General features: G+C 49.9%; 1 protein-coding gene across 7 annotated transcripts in view; it reads left to right on the top strand.

The window, feature by feature from the left end:
* Positions 1-12,697, top strand: part of slc28a1 (solute carrier family 28 member 1) — a 74,964-nt gene that overhangs the window by 18,319 nt on the left and 43,948 nt on the right. For 5 of the 7 annotated variants that reach the window (XM_038784501.1, XM_038784496.1, XM_038784503.1 and 2 more), the window contains 6 exons: positions 1,235-1,313; positions 1,401-1,477; positions 2,267-2,358; positions 6,852-7,041; positions 7,152-7,293; positions 11,217-11,330. In XM_038784501.1, coding sequence (XP_038640429.1) covers positions 1,248-1,313; positions 1,401-1,477; positions 2,267-2,358; positions 6,852-7,041; positions 7,152-7,293; positions 11,217-11,330 — 681 coding nt within the window. In that variant the 5' untranslated portion in view covers positions 1,235-1,247. Of the gene's footprint in view, positions 1-1,229; positions 1,314-1,400; positions 1,478-2,266; positions 2,359-6,851; positions 7,042-7,151; positions 7,294-11,216; positions 11,331-12,697 lie in introns of all 7 variants that reach the window. The other 2 variants (XM_038784502.1, XM_038784499.1) reach the window with 1 other exon arrangement.

The following is a 12,697-nucleotide window of genomic DNA, read 5'->3' as shown; positions in this document are numbered from 1 at the left end:
CACGGATCGTATCAGTGTCTTTGCAGGGCAACCCCCTTAGGTGCCCTCTGGCCCCAGCTGACCCATCAGCTGTGTGGGCACGCTCCAGCACAACCACTGCCATCTTGTTGGCTGGGATGAGTGTGGGTGTGGGGAGTGTAATATGTATATGGCGGCTGCAGCTTGTCAGCCTCCCGAGTGTCAATCACGGACCTGGCCAATCCCATACCGTTTCTCATTGGAATCAATTGTGTTCCACATGGCGCCGGTTCGAGCCCCTCCACAGTCGCTGAATCGATCCAAGTTCAGCAGCAATTTTGTTGTCGGGAAAGTCCATGAATCCTGCGTTGGCCTCAACACGTAGTCCCAGAAACGGAGAATCCAGCCCCTTATATTTCATATTTGTGGCATTGATGTTACGTAGAACATAGAACTGTACAGCACAGAACAGGCCCTTCGGCCCTCGATGCCGAGCCTTGTCCGAAACCAAGATCAAGCTATCCCACTCCCTGTCATTCTGGTGTGCTCCATGTGCCTATCCAATAACCGCTTGAAAGTTCCTAAAGTGCCCGACTCCACTATCACAGCAGGCAGTCCATTCCACACCCTAACCACTCTCTGAGTAAAGAACCTACCTCGGACATCCCTCCTATATCTCCCACCCTGAATCTTATAGTTATGCCCCCTTGTAACAGCTACATCCACCCGAGGAAATAATCTCTGAACGTCCACTCTATCTATCCCCCTCATCGTATAAACCTCTATTAAGTCGCCTCTCCTCCTCCTCCGCTCCAATGAGAAAAGCCCTAGCTCCCTCAACATTTCCTCACAAGACCTATCCTGCAAACCAGGCAGCATCCTGGTAAATCTCCTTTGCGCCCTTTCCAATGCTTCCACATCCTTCCCATAGTGAGGTGACCAGAACTGCACACAATACTCCAAATGTGGCCTCACCAGGGTCATGTACAGTTGCAGCATAACCCCGCGGCTCTTAAACTCAAGCCCCCTGCTAAAAAAAACCCTGATATAAAATACATGCAGGTGGTGGAGAATTCACCTGGCGACAGTGGGTGTACGGGTTTGGCTGATGGTTTACAAGCTTGTCTGTTTGGAGGTGGGAAAGAGGCTTAATATTCACCCGCCATCGTTCAGGAGCTCCTTCAGAGGTGACGGTTCGATGGCCTTCCTTAGTCCTGATGATGTGTGACTGTTTATCTTTAATTGTTGAATTCTTTTCTTTAATGTGCAAGTGAAGTGAACTTTGAACCATGGACAACATCACGGCTGTCTCCAAGAATAAGCAGGGTTTGGAAAATGCGGCATTTGAAATGGAGGTAAGCGGTCTGACTTGTCCTTCAGAATACCTTTTGATCGAGTGCCGTCAGCGTCAGATGGTTGATCCTATTGATCTGTCCTTGCAGGAAATCGCCCCATCCAAACCCACAGACGACCCCGAACCTCAATCTCCTGCAAGGAAAAGGAATTCCAAAATCCTGAGGTAGGAATCAAATGGAATCCTGAGCTCTTTTCATCACGTACCAGCACTGTGTCACTCGTTTACTTTTGAAGGGTTTATCACAGCCATTCAGTTAGATTAGGGCAGATCACCTCCATTTTTCCGCTTTCGTCGTTCTCAGTCATCAAGGCTCAGCATTCAAGGCCTCTGGGGTGGGGGGGGTGGGTGGGAGAGAGCTCCAAATAGGGGCTGGTTTAGCACACTGGGCTAAATAGCTGGCTTTTAAAGCAGACCGAGGCAGGCCAGCAGCACGGTTCGATTCCCGTACCAGCCTCCCCGTAAAGGCGCCGGAATGTGGCGACTAGGGGCTTTTCACAGTGACTTCATTGAAGCCGACTCGTGACCATAAGCGATTTTCATTTTCATTTCCACTTCTCTCTTTCTCTGATATCCCAAAGGTAATGCCCCCCCCCCCCCCCTCCACCCCCACCCCGACACTCCCCCACTCCAACACGGAAAAAAGACATTCAGGAGGGAAGAATGTTCCTGCTGATTGGTTGGAGAATCGCCTCACATCCGCAGTGTGGAGCGGGAGTCGGAATGAAAGATGGTGGGAAAGAGGTCACCCTCGGTTGCGGCCACCTCTCAACCCAACTGAGGTGACAACTTGCCTGCTCTCCTGCGCGGTTTCGATGGGCCGTGGCAATCCATGGAGGCACCAGTGTTCAATGCGGCATCTCAGAAGTTAGACTCAAATGTTCAGATCGTAGAATAATCCGGAATCCTTTACTCCGAACGACAGGTTGACATTGCGATGTTTCTCTTTTCCAGTCAGGTTTCCCAGTCTGCCTCAAGAGTGAAGTCGGTGTGCGAAGCTCACTATACTCTGATCAAGCGTGTTGTCCTGGGCATCGTCCTCGCAGGTAGACGTCACTGACTAGCAGGTCATAGGTCAACACAGTAAATCGGCAGCTTCTCCCCTCTGGGGTTCAGTTCTGGCCCCAGTGACCATGTGGGAATTTCCCTTCCTCAAAAGTTACAACTTGGGACAGTTTTAACTTATCCCAAGAGGTGCACGTTTATCGTGTTTTTTACAATCTCAAACATGCTCCACGTGTGGACTGAGTTCCGTAGGCCTCACACAGAACAGCTCTGAGGAGGGTTAGAGTGGAAGGTTAGACTGGCACAGTGGGATGTGTTCCTCTAATGTTAGAACAAACAGTGCAGGCTGCCTCATGTTAACATCCACAATAATGCATTTTCATATAATTGACGGCATAAAATGTCCAGAGGAGCAGCATTCAGGGCGGCACAGTTGTCAACTCTGCCGCCTCTCAGCGCCAGGGTCACAGGTTCGATTCCGGCCTCGGGTCACTGTCTGTGCGGAGTCTGCACGTTCTCCCCGTGTCTGCGTGGGTTTCCTCCGGGCGCTCCAGGTTTCCCCCCACAGTCCAAAGATGCGCCGGTGAGGTGGATTGGCCGTGCTAAATTGTCCCTTAACGTCCAAAAGGTTAGGTGGGGTTACGGGGATAGGGTGGGGGAGTGGGCCCAGATAGGGTGCTCTTTCAGAGGGACAGTGCAGACTCGATGGGCCGAATGGCCTCCTTCAGCACCGTGAGGATTCTCCAATTCCACGTTATCAAACCGAGTCTGATTACTGAGCCACCGTAAGGAGCTATTAGGTCAGGTGACAAAAAAGCTTGATCAAAGATGTAGGTTTTAAGGATTTTGCCGGAATCTTGCCTGAATATTTGTGGAGTTGGCTTCAAGAAGGAGACTTTGTTTGTTCGATAGTCTTCCCACTAAATCCAGCGGCAGTGGCAGAGGGATTACTGATGGAGTTTTTCTCGCCCTCCTTTGTGTCGCTGATGCACAGCCCAGACCTCATGGCAGTACAGGAGTGCGCTGATTGTCATAACATACACACAAGTATATGATGGTGCAGAGACACACACTGACTGGCACACTGAAAGACCAATCAACACACAGAACACAGCAGCCAATCAGCAGATAGGGCACGGTCACTATAAAGCCAGCGTTTTCCCGCTCATTCGGGATGCAGCCTCTGAGACAGCCAGAGCCCGTAATCAGTAACACGACCATCCGCCATGTGCTAGCAGTATAATCTGGTCAGGTTAGCCATAAGTCTTCAGTCAACCTAACATAGTGTCGACCCACAGTGCAAGTATGTTTAACAGCTCATAGTTAAATAAAATAGAGTTGTACTTCTACAAGTGTTGGTAGCCTGTCTCTCTCACTGCTCTGGTAAACGCAGTCATCACAGACCCAGCATACCCAACACATCGCTGATGACAACCGCTCTGCACACCAAGACTGCAGCTGATTTGCGAAGGTCTTTGCCGTCCAATATTCACTGCCCTAGTTTGCAGTAGACGGAGCTGATGGTGGCCTTTTGAGAGAGGTGACTGCCAAGGTATGGCATTCCCGGGTCCCTGCTTCAACTTATATGGGAAGTGGAATATTTGGCTGAGTGGGTTGATATAAGAATTTTATTTGGCAACGTTCAAGGACAGGCCAAGCCTCTTGTATGCAGAATTGAAGAGATCGCGAGTGTAGACTGTAGGTCATCCATGTCTATGGTGGTCAGCTTAACTTCGGCATGGAGGCGACTGAGGTTCAAGAGTTTTCCATCGGCGCAGTATTTAATACTCACAACAGAGGGCAGTTGTTCTTTGAAGGGGTGATCGCCATTGTCAGATAGGTTGTTAATAGTATGGGGGCAAACTTACAGCTCTGCTTTGCTCTGGTCCAGATTTTGAAGGCAACATTTTCAGGTCCCACCCAAGACATTTGGAGCCATATCATCGTGAAGCAATTGCAGGGTTGTGATGAAGCTTCTAGGATGCTCACAACTCCGGACCATCAGCCACAGGACCTCACAATTCACCAAGTCAAATGTTTTGATCACAGAATAATACAGCGCAGAGGAGGCCCTTCGGCCCATCAAGTCCGCATATGCACCGACATATGAAAGACACCCGACCTGTACCTAACCCCATTTGCCAGCACTTGGGCCACATAAAAATAAACAAGATGCAAATTTACACACGTCAACCATAAAATACAGGAAAATAGAACATCCAACACGGATACCCCCCCTTACAAAACCTAACCCCACCCCCCTCAACAACTAACGGTGACCAATTCCTTGAAATAGACCATAAAAGGCTGCCATCTCCGATAGAAGCCCTCGGTTGCGTCCCTCTCAGTGTTAACTTCCTCGAGGTATAACAACTCCATCAGATCTCCCAGCCGCACCGAGGCACTGGGTGGAGATGGTCATCTTCACCCCAGCAGAGGCCGCCTCTGGCCAATCAGCGAGTAGCAGGCCAGGACGTCGCCCCCCCCCCACACCCCCCCTCTCCCCCCCCCCCCCCCCCCCCCCACACCCCCCCTCCCCCCCCCCCCCCACAACTGTCTGCAACTCCGGAGGGTCCGACACCCCAAATATGGCAACTGAAGGACAGGGCTCCAGTTCAATCTTCAGAATCGCCGACGTGGTGCTAATGGAGACCCAGGAACCCACAAGCTTGGGACAAGATACGAACATGTGCGTGTGGTTAGCCGGGCCTCCTGAGCAGTGTTCGCACCCCCCCCCCCCCCCGCCCCCCATAAAAGAAACAACTCATGCCAGACTTGGTCAGCTGCACCCTGAACACTACCTTCAGCTGAATCAAACTAAGTCTCGTGCTCGAGGGTGTGGACTTCACCCTGTGAAGGACTTCAGTCCACACCTCGTCATCCAATATGGGGCCCAGTTCCTCCCCCCCCCCCCAAACCTTAACGCCCCGCACCGAGAGCAAATCCATCGACAAAACCCATCTGTAAATACCGGAATTGTCATCTTCCTCTGACCCGCGCTCATCCTTTACAGAGCGGTTCAGGTCCTGGTGACCTGAAGAGGTTCTGAGTAAGGGTGATGGGGGTGTAGGGGGTGGAACCATTGACAGCCAGGAGGGGGGTATCTGGGATCAGACGAGTCCCAGGCAGGCGGGTATATTCAAGTTCACGATGATCGTCACTTGACCCACCAGGATATCGTCGGCCAAGGGCAGCAACGGTGGCGCAGTGGTTTAGCACTGCTGCCTCACGGCGCCGAGGTCCCAGGTTCGATCCCGGCTCCGAGTCACTGTCCGTGTGGAGTTTGCACATTCTCCCCGTGTTTGTGTGGGTTTCGCCTCCACAACCCAAAGATGTGCAGGGTAGGTGAATTAGCCACGCTAAATTGTCCCTTCATTGGAAAAAATGAATTGGATACTCTAAATTAATTTTTAAAAAAGCATATCTGCGGCCTCACGTCCAGTGCCATTATGGAATTGAGGACCGACCATTAGAATCATAAAATGAGAGAGGCCACAGAAGGAGCCCCTTGGGCCCACGCTGGCTCTTCAAAAGAGCCATCTTTCAGTCTCATCCCCAGGCCTTTTACCCCATTGTTTCATAGAACATAGAACATAGAACAGTACAGCACAGAACAGGCCCTTCGGCCCTCGATGTTGTGCCGAGCAATGATCACCCTACTCAAACCCACGTATCCACCCTATACCCGTAACCCAACAACCCCCCCCTTAACCTTACTTTTTAGGACACTACGGGCAATTTAGCATGGCCAATCCACCTAACCCGCACATCTTTGGACTGTGGGAGGAAACCGGAGCACCCGGAGGAAACCCACGCACACACGGAGAGGACGTGCAGACTCCGCACAGACAGTGACCCAGCCGGGAATCGAACCTGGGACCCTGGAGCTGTGAAGCATTTGTGCTAACCACCATGCTACCGTGCTGCCCCGCAAATGTTTCGCAACATTTTTTTCTTCCTTTCCAAGTGTTCATTCTTTTGCAACAATTTAATCTGATTCCAGCACCTTTTAGGCAGTCCAGATCATAACAGCTGGCTATGTCCCTCTACTTTCCTCAGGACTCCTGTTTTGCCAATGATCTCAAATCAGTATCGTGTGGCTGCCAATCCGCCAGCCGCTGAGAAAGTCTTTCTCTCTGTCTACCCAATTGAAACCCTCTATCAAATCTCCACTGGTCTCTGAGGAGTTCAACGTTCTTTCAGTCTGTCCACTTAACTGACGTCTTCACCCCGGCTGCCGTCTCCAAGGCCTTGACATGCGAGGTCAGAGTTCCACACGTACCTCGAGATGATGTCCTTTCAGTGTTTGAGGCTGGTTGGACCTCCCCATCTCCTCCAAACCCTCTTCCAAAGCTTGGCTAAACTTGGCCCAAACCCCCTCTCTAAAATAGGGGCAGGGGAGGGGGGGGGGGAAGAAGATGTGTGACCGGAATTAAAGCCCAAATCTTATCGCGTGGAAAAAAAGGGGGGGGCATGCGCCCAAAAAACAAAAGGGAAATGGGTTCATGCTTTGTTCTGTTACTCTCCAACCCAGGCTTTTTGGGATTCCTCATTGCGGCTTGCATACTCAACCTCCAACGAGCCCTCGCCCTCCTCGTTATGACCTGTGTGGCTGCTTTCTTCATCATTTATGATCTCCTAAAAAGGTTTGTGGGAAAACAGGTCATTGACTGCGTCACCCCTGTGCGCTCCAACCTCCAGGAACATTCCAGATGGATTAAATGGTAGGTCCGCTCCGCTTCAATTCCTCTATTCCTCTGTGCCTTCTCACGTCTTGTGTTGAAATAAGGAAACGGGGCGAACGGTTGACTTTACTCTGGTTTATGTCTGGCAGGATATTTAGTTTTCTGGCTTTGGTGGGATTGGTCGCCTGGTTGGCCATTGACACAGCAAAAAGGCCGGAGCAGTTGATCTCCTTCGGAGGATTGTGCCTGCTCGTTTTGGTACTCTTCATCTTCTCCAAAAGTCCTCGGGCGGTGAGTCTTATCTTCCCCACAGAGTTCCGCCAAATCCGGCCCAATTCAGCGAGGGTCCTGTCACGGTAGTCAGGTGGGGGTGAGTGGGGTGTTGTCAGAGCAATCGAGTCAGGAGTCGCATTGGCCTAAAATCTTGTTGGGGAAAGGCAGTCAGGAAACTACACGACAGGCAGACCCAATTGATGAAGATCAGGGGCCTATAAAATTCTTCCCAGTGAGGCCTTCTTATGGTGGGGAACATTATTACGTCACACGGCCAACAGAACGAACGATGGAAGCAAATTCAACAAGGCTTCCAAAAGGGACTTGGTTAGATACATGTAAAGGAAACCTTAGAAATCTCCAGAGAGAGAGTGAGAAGAATTGGATAGTTCCTTCAAAGAGCTGTCAGAAGGACGATGGACCGAATGCCATTCTTCTGCGCTGTATTCATCCACGGCTCTCCGATTCTCGAATCAGGTTGGCTGGCAACAGCACCAACATCTCCCACAAAACATGAACACCAAAGTCTTCACCCTCAGACTGGTAGAGCAGGTCCCAAAGTAGCCGTGCCAATCTGACTTTGAGCGTACCACATGGAGGTCTTTGCAATATTTGAAATCTATGTGTTACGGACAGGAGGGGGTGAGAGGGGGTATAATTTAAACGGCCCTGGCTTCTCCCCTCACCACCAATCCACAGACAGAAAAGTGTCTTTGATTCCTGATTCCCCACTTCATAAGTGGTGGTGTGTTGCCCTCAACCTTTCAGTTTTGGAGTGTTCGAAACCTCTATCAATAATCCCACAACAAACTCAAGATAAGGTAAAATCAGGGGGCTGGTGTTAAAATCTCGGACCAGGCCCCCACCATTTGTTAGGATCCTGGACAAGATTCCCAAACACTTTTTTAAATTTGTAAACTGTGAGGAAAGGAAACTTCGCTCCAGGAACTGACAACCAGGGATCTTTTATATTTAAACAAACTTTACTCTTAACACAGGATTAAACACATTAACACCACAGAAAATAGCTTACAATTAACAATAAAACAATAATTAACAATAAAAGGAAACACTCTAACTTCTACCTTCTCTATCTCCAATTAAGCAAAGCCCATTACAGACCAAAAGCCACCTGTAAATAAAGTTTGCAAACACGGGGATACTTGCTGTCCTCTGGTTTGAGATTTCTTGGAAAGATTGCTCGGAAGGAGAGTGAAACCCTTTCAAGACACTCGCTGCAAGTCTTGCTGCCTTTGGGAGGCTAAGATGAAACTGCCTACTACAGACCTGGTTCCTCTAATTAATTCCATCACTTTTATCCCACTTAAATCCCCTGACCTGCCCACCGAAGCACAATGTCTAAAATTATCCAGTTTCCAGGGAATCGTCAGCAATCATAACAAAGATTCTATTTGACCTTTTATAGGTAAACACATACATGGATGGCAATAATGAGATCTCGCTTTTGCATCATCTTAATTGCAGCTTTTTCAGACATAAAGAGGGCTGGATTCTCCAAAAATGTGGCTATGTCCCCAAGCTGCGTAAAAACGCAGGCGTTTTATTCTGGACTTTCCTTAAGAAAGTCCAGAATGATTCTCCTACCTGCAGGGAGCTGGCAGGGTCCCGGAGTGCTCCTCGCAGCTTTGACTGCGGATACGGGGACCCGCATTTCCGGTCGGGAGTCCGCGCGAGCGCACGGTGGCGGCCTGTGTCAGGCACGTCGTGCGACATGGCGGACTCGTACCGCGGACCATCATCAAAATTGTAGGCCCCCCCCCCAAGATTACGTGCGCCCGCGGGTACGTGCACCACTGGCTGTGTATGAGGCACCCCGGTGTTCGATCCCCCCCCCCCACCAGAGCGGCCGCGGACTGAGTCCGTAGCCAACGCCCCAGGTTCCTGAGGCCAATACGTGGTTACAACAGTCGGGAACTCGGCCAGTTTTGTGCGGAGTATCGCAGGGGGGGGGGGTCTCTGCCAAGAACCCCCTACCCGCGCCGCGTCGATCGCGCATGAGTGATTCCCGCGCGATTCTCTGGGGACCGGAGAATCGTTTTAGCGTTGCCGGTCCTGATTTCCGGGTAAATGGCCATTCTCCGCCCCCGCGTCCAACACAATTTCGTCACGGAGGCCCAAGAATCCAGCCCAGAGTCTGCCTGTATGTTAAACTATTTCAGAAATATCACTGCAACAGATATATATATAATACTATCTATATAAGAAAAAAATCACACATTCATCACAGTTGGGTTATTTTACACACACGTGCAGCTGTTTTGCAAGGTTCACCCATTTCTGCATTTAGACAATAAAAGAGGAATAAGAGAAAGAAAGGGGTCACAATAAAAATAAGAAAAAAGGTTTTGCCTGAGTTCTGTCATGTGAGATTACCTTTACGAAATGGGTGCTTATAAATGGGTGTGTATATAAATATCTGTAGTGAGAGTACCTTTAAGAAATGGGTGCTTACTACTGCAGTGATGTCAGAGAGTGGGTGGAGCTGGGCTGTCTGTCAGCTTTTTACTTTTGTTTTAGGCTGTTTTCTGCAGGGTGTGTTTTAGTTTTGTTCTCAGTGTTGGAGCTGAAGCCAGACCGAGCAGGTGTACTGCTGTTCTCTCTGCCATCAAAAGACTATCTCTTGATCATTCGGTGAATTCAGAATTATAAATGTTCTCAGTAGTGACTTTAACCTGATGTGCTTCCTTCTGTTAAAGGTTTTGTTTTTAAGTCATGTGGATGTTAAACGGGAAGCTTAAAGGATTACTTAGTGCTATAGTCTTTGGGGGTTGTATTTGAATTGATGGTTGCTAAGATGTTCACTGTATGTTTTAAAAAGGTTAACTTGAGTTCATAGAATAAACATTGTTTTGCTTTAAAAAATACTTCTCCATTTCTGCTGTACCACACCTGTAGAGTGGGCCGTGTGCTCCCCATACCACAATCTATTGACAGTTGTGGGTCAGGTGAACTCCATGATACACTTTGGGGTTCTCTAAACCCTGACCCATAGCAGTTCAGTACGTCACAGTCCAATGAAGATTCTTCCAGGTGGCTTTCTCTGGCAGTATTCCTTGTCTCCCCACGAGGAACTCGGTTGCAGATTGAGTTGCTGCAGACACAGAAAAATTATTTACTTACTCTGTAGGTGAAATGCGGGGTACGTTCTGGAGATCAGACTCCGAGGTGAACGACTGGCTGCTAAATTGGAGTCTGGTTCACTTTGGAGGTTAACCCACAACAGGCTGTGAAATTCAAAAGCTGTATAATTGAAGGACAGTTCGAGTCTCGGTCATACAATAGAGTGGTTTTGGGTCGAGCTGTTCAGCTAATGATGCCCCCTTGTTAAAACCCATTGTGTTTTAGAGCAGGTAACTGTAGAACTATTATCACAACGTAGGAGATTGGGAGTCACATTTGGCTCTTCCTTTGTCCGTAGCTAGAGCTGATGCAGACATCTCATCGGCTAATCTGGTTTAGCTCACTCAGCTAAATCGCTGGCTTTTAAAGCGGACCCAGCAGGCCAGCAGCACGGTTCGATTCCCGTACCAGCCTCCCCGGACAGGCGCCGGAATGTGGCGACTAGGGGCTTTTCACAGTAACTTCATTGAAGCCTACTCGTGACAATAAGCGATTTTCATTTTCATTTTTCATTTCATTGGCTGGAATTTTCATACGATACAATAATTGTTGCATGCCAGATGTTTAATGTGTTAGCCTTTTGTCCATGTTCAAACTGCCCAGAAACTTCCAGAACTGCCATCACGTGGTCAACGGAGGCCATTCTATCAGAACAGCTTTTATCCATTTTTTAAAAAATGATCATTTTATTAAGTAGCCAGGCTGACGTAGATATATTTTTTTCTTCTTTTCTTCCTGTCTCCTTGGCTGGTCACATGCTTTGATGGTCTGTGTGCTAATTGCTGCCTCTCACTGTCCAGGTATCCGGACGATCGCTGTTTATCGGATTGGGCATGCAGTTTGTTCTTGGAATATTCATCATCCGGACAGAACCTGGCTTTCAGGCGTTCGAATGGCTTGGCACACAGGTTCAGGTAGGATAAAGGGATGTAACAGCAATGAGGTGGTGCAGGTAGTGAGTATGAATAGGATGCAGCCTTCATAAAATGCATTTTTAATGAACAGATTTTCTGAAATAATCTTGTACTTTCATCACACATTGCTTATCGGAGTATGCACTGGTCTCTGGGTACACTCTGGGGTACACACTGGTCTTTGGGGTACACACTGGTCTCTGGGTACACTCTGGGGTACACACTGGTCTCTGGGATACACACTGGTCTCTGGGGTACACACTGGTCTCTGGGGTACACTCTGGGGTACACACTGGGGTACACACTGGTCTCTGGGGTACACACTGGTCTCTGGGGTACACTCTGGTCTCTGGGGTACACTCTGGTCTCTGGGGTACACTCTGGTCTCTGGGGTACACTCTGGTCTCTGGGGTACACACTGGTCTCTGGGGTACACGCTGGTCTCTGGGGTACACGCTGGTCTCTGGGGTACACACTGGTCTCTGAGGTACACTCTGGGGTACACACTGGGGTACACACTGGTCTCTGGGGTACACACTGGTCTCTGGGGTACACTCTGGTCTCTGGGGTACACTCTGGTCTCTGGGGTACACACTGGTCTCTGGGGTACACGCTGGTCTCTGGGGTACACACTGGTCTCTGGGGTACACACTGGTCTCTGGGGTACACTCTGGTCTCTGGGTACACTTTGGTCTCTGGGGTACACACTGGTCTCTGGGGTACGCACTGGGGTACACACTGGGGTACACACTGGTCTCTGGGGTACACACTGGGAAACACTCTGGTCTCTGGGGTTTACTCTGGTCTCTGGGGTACACACTGGTCTCTGGGGTACACACTGGTCTCTGGGGTACACACTGGGGTACACACTGGTCTCTGGGGTACACTCTGGTCTCTGGGGTACACACTGGTCTCTGGGGTACACACTGGGGTACACACTGGGGTACACACTGGTCTCTGGGGTACACACTGGGGTACACTCTGGTCTCTGGGGTACACTCTGGTCTCTGGGGTACACACTGGTCTCTGGGGTACACACTGGGGTACACTCTGGTCTCTGGGGTACACACTGGTCTCTGGGGTACACACTGGGGTACACTCTGGTCTCTGGGGTACACTCTGGTCTCTGGGGTACACTCTGGGGTACACTCTGGTCTCTGGGGTACACTCTGGTCTCTGGGGTACACACTGGGGTACACACTGGTCTCTGGGGTACACACTGGTCTCTGGGGTACACTCTGGTCTCTGGGGTACACACTGGGGTACACACTGGTCTCTGGGGTACACACTGGTCTCTGGGGTACACTCTGGTCTCTGTGGTACACACTGGGGTACACACTGGTCTCTGGGGTACACACTGGTCTCTG

Source organism: Scyliorhinus canicula, chromosome 24, assembly GCF_902713615.1.
Source record: "Scyliorhinus canicula chromosome 24, sScyCan1.1, whole genome shotgun sequence".
NCBI classification, from domain to species: Eukaryota; Metazoa; Chordata; class Chondrichthyes; order Carcharhiniformes; family Scyliorhinidae; genus Scyliorhinus; species Scyliorhinus canicula.
This window is presented reverse-complemented; position numbering and strand designations above follow the sequence as displayed.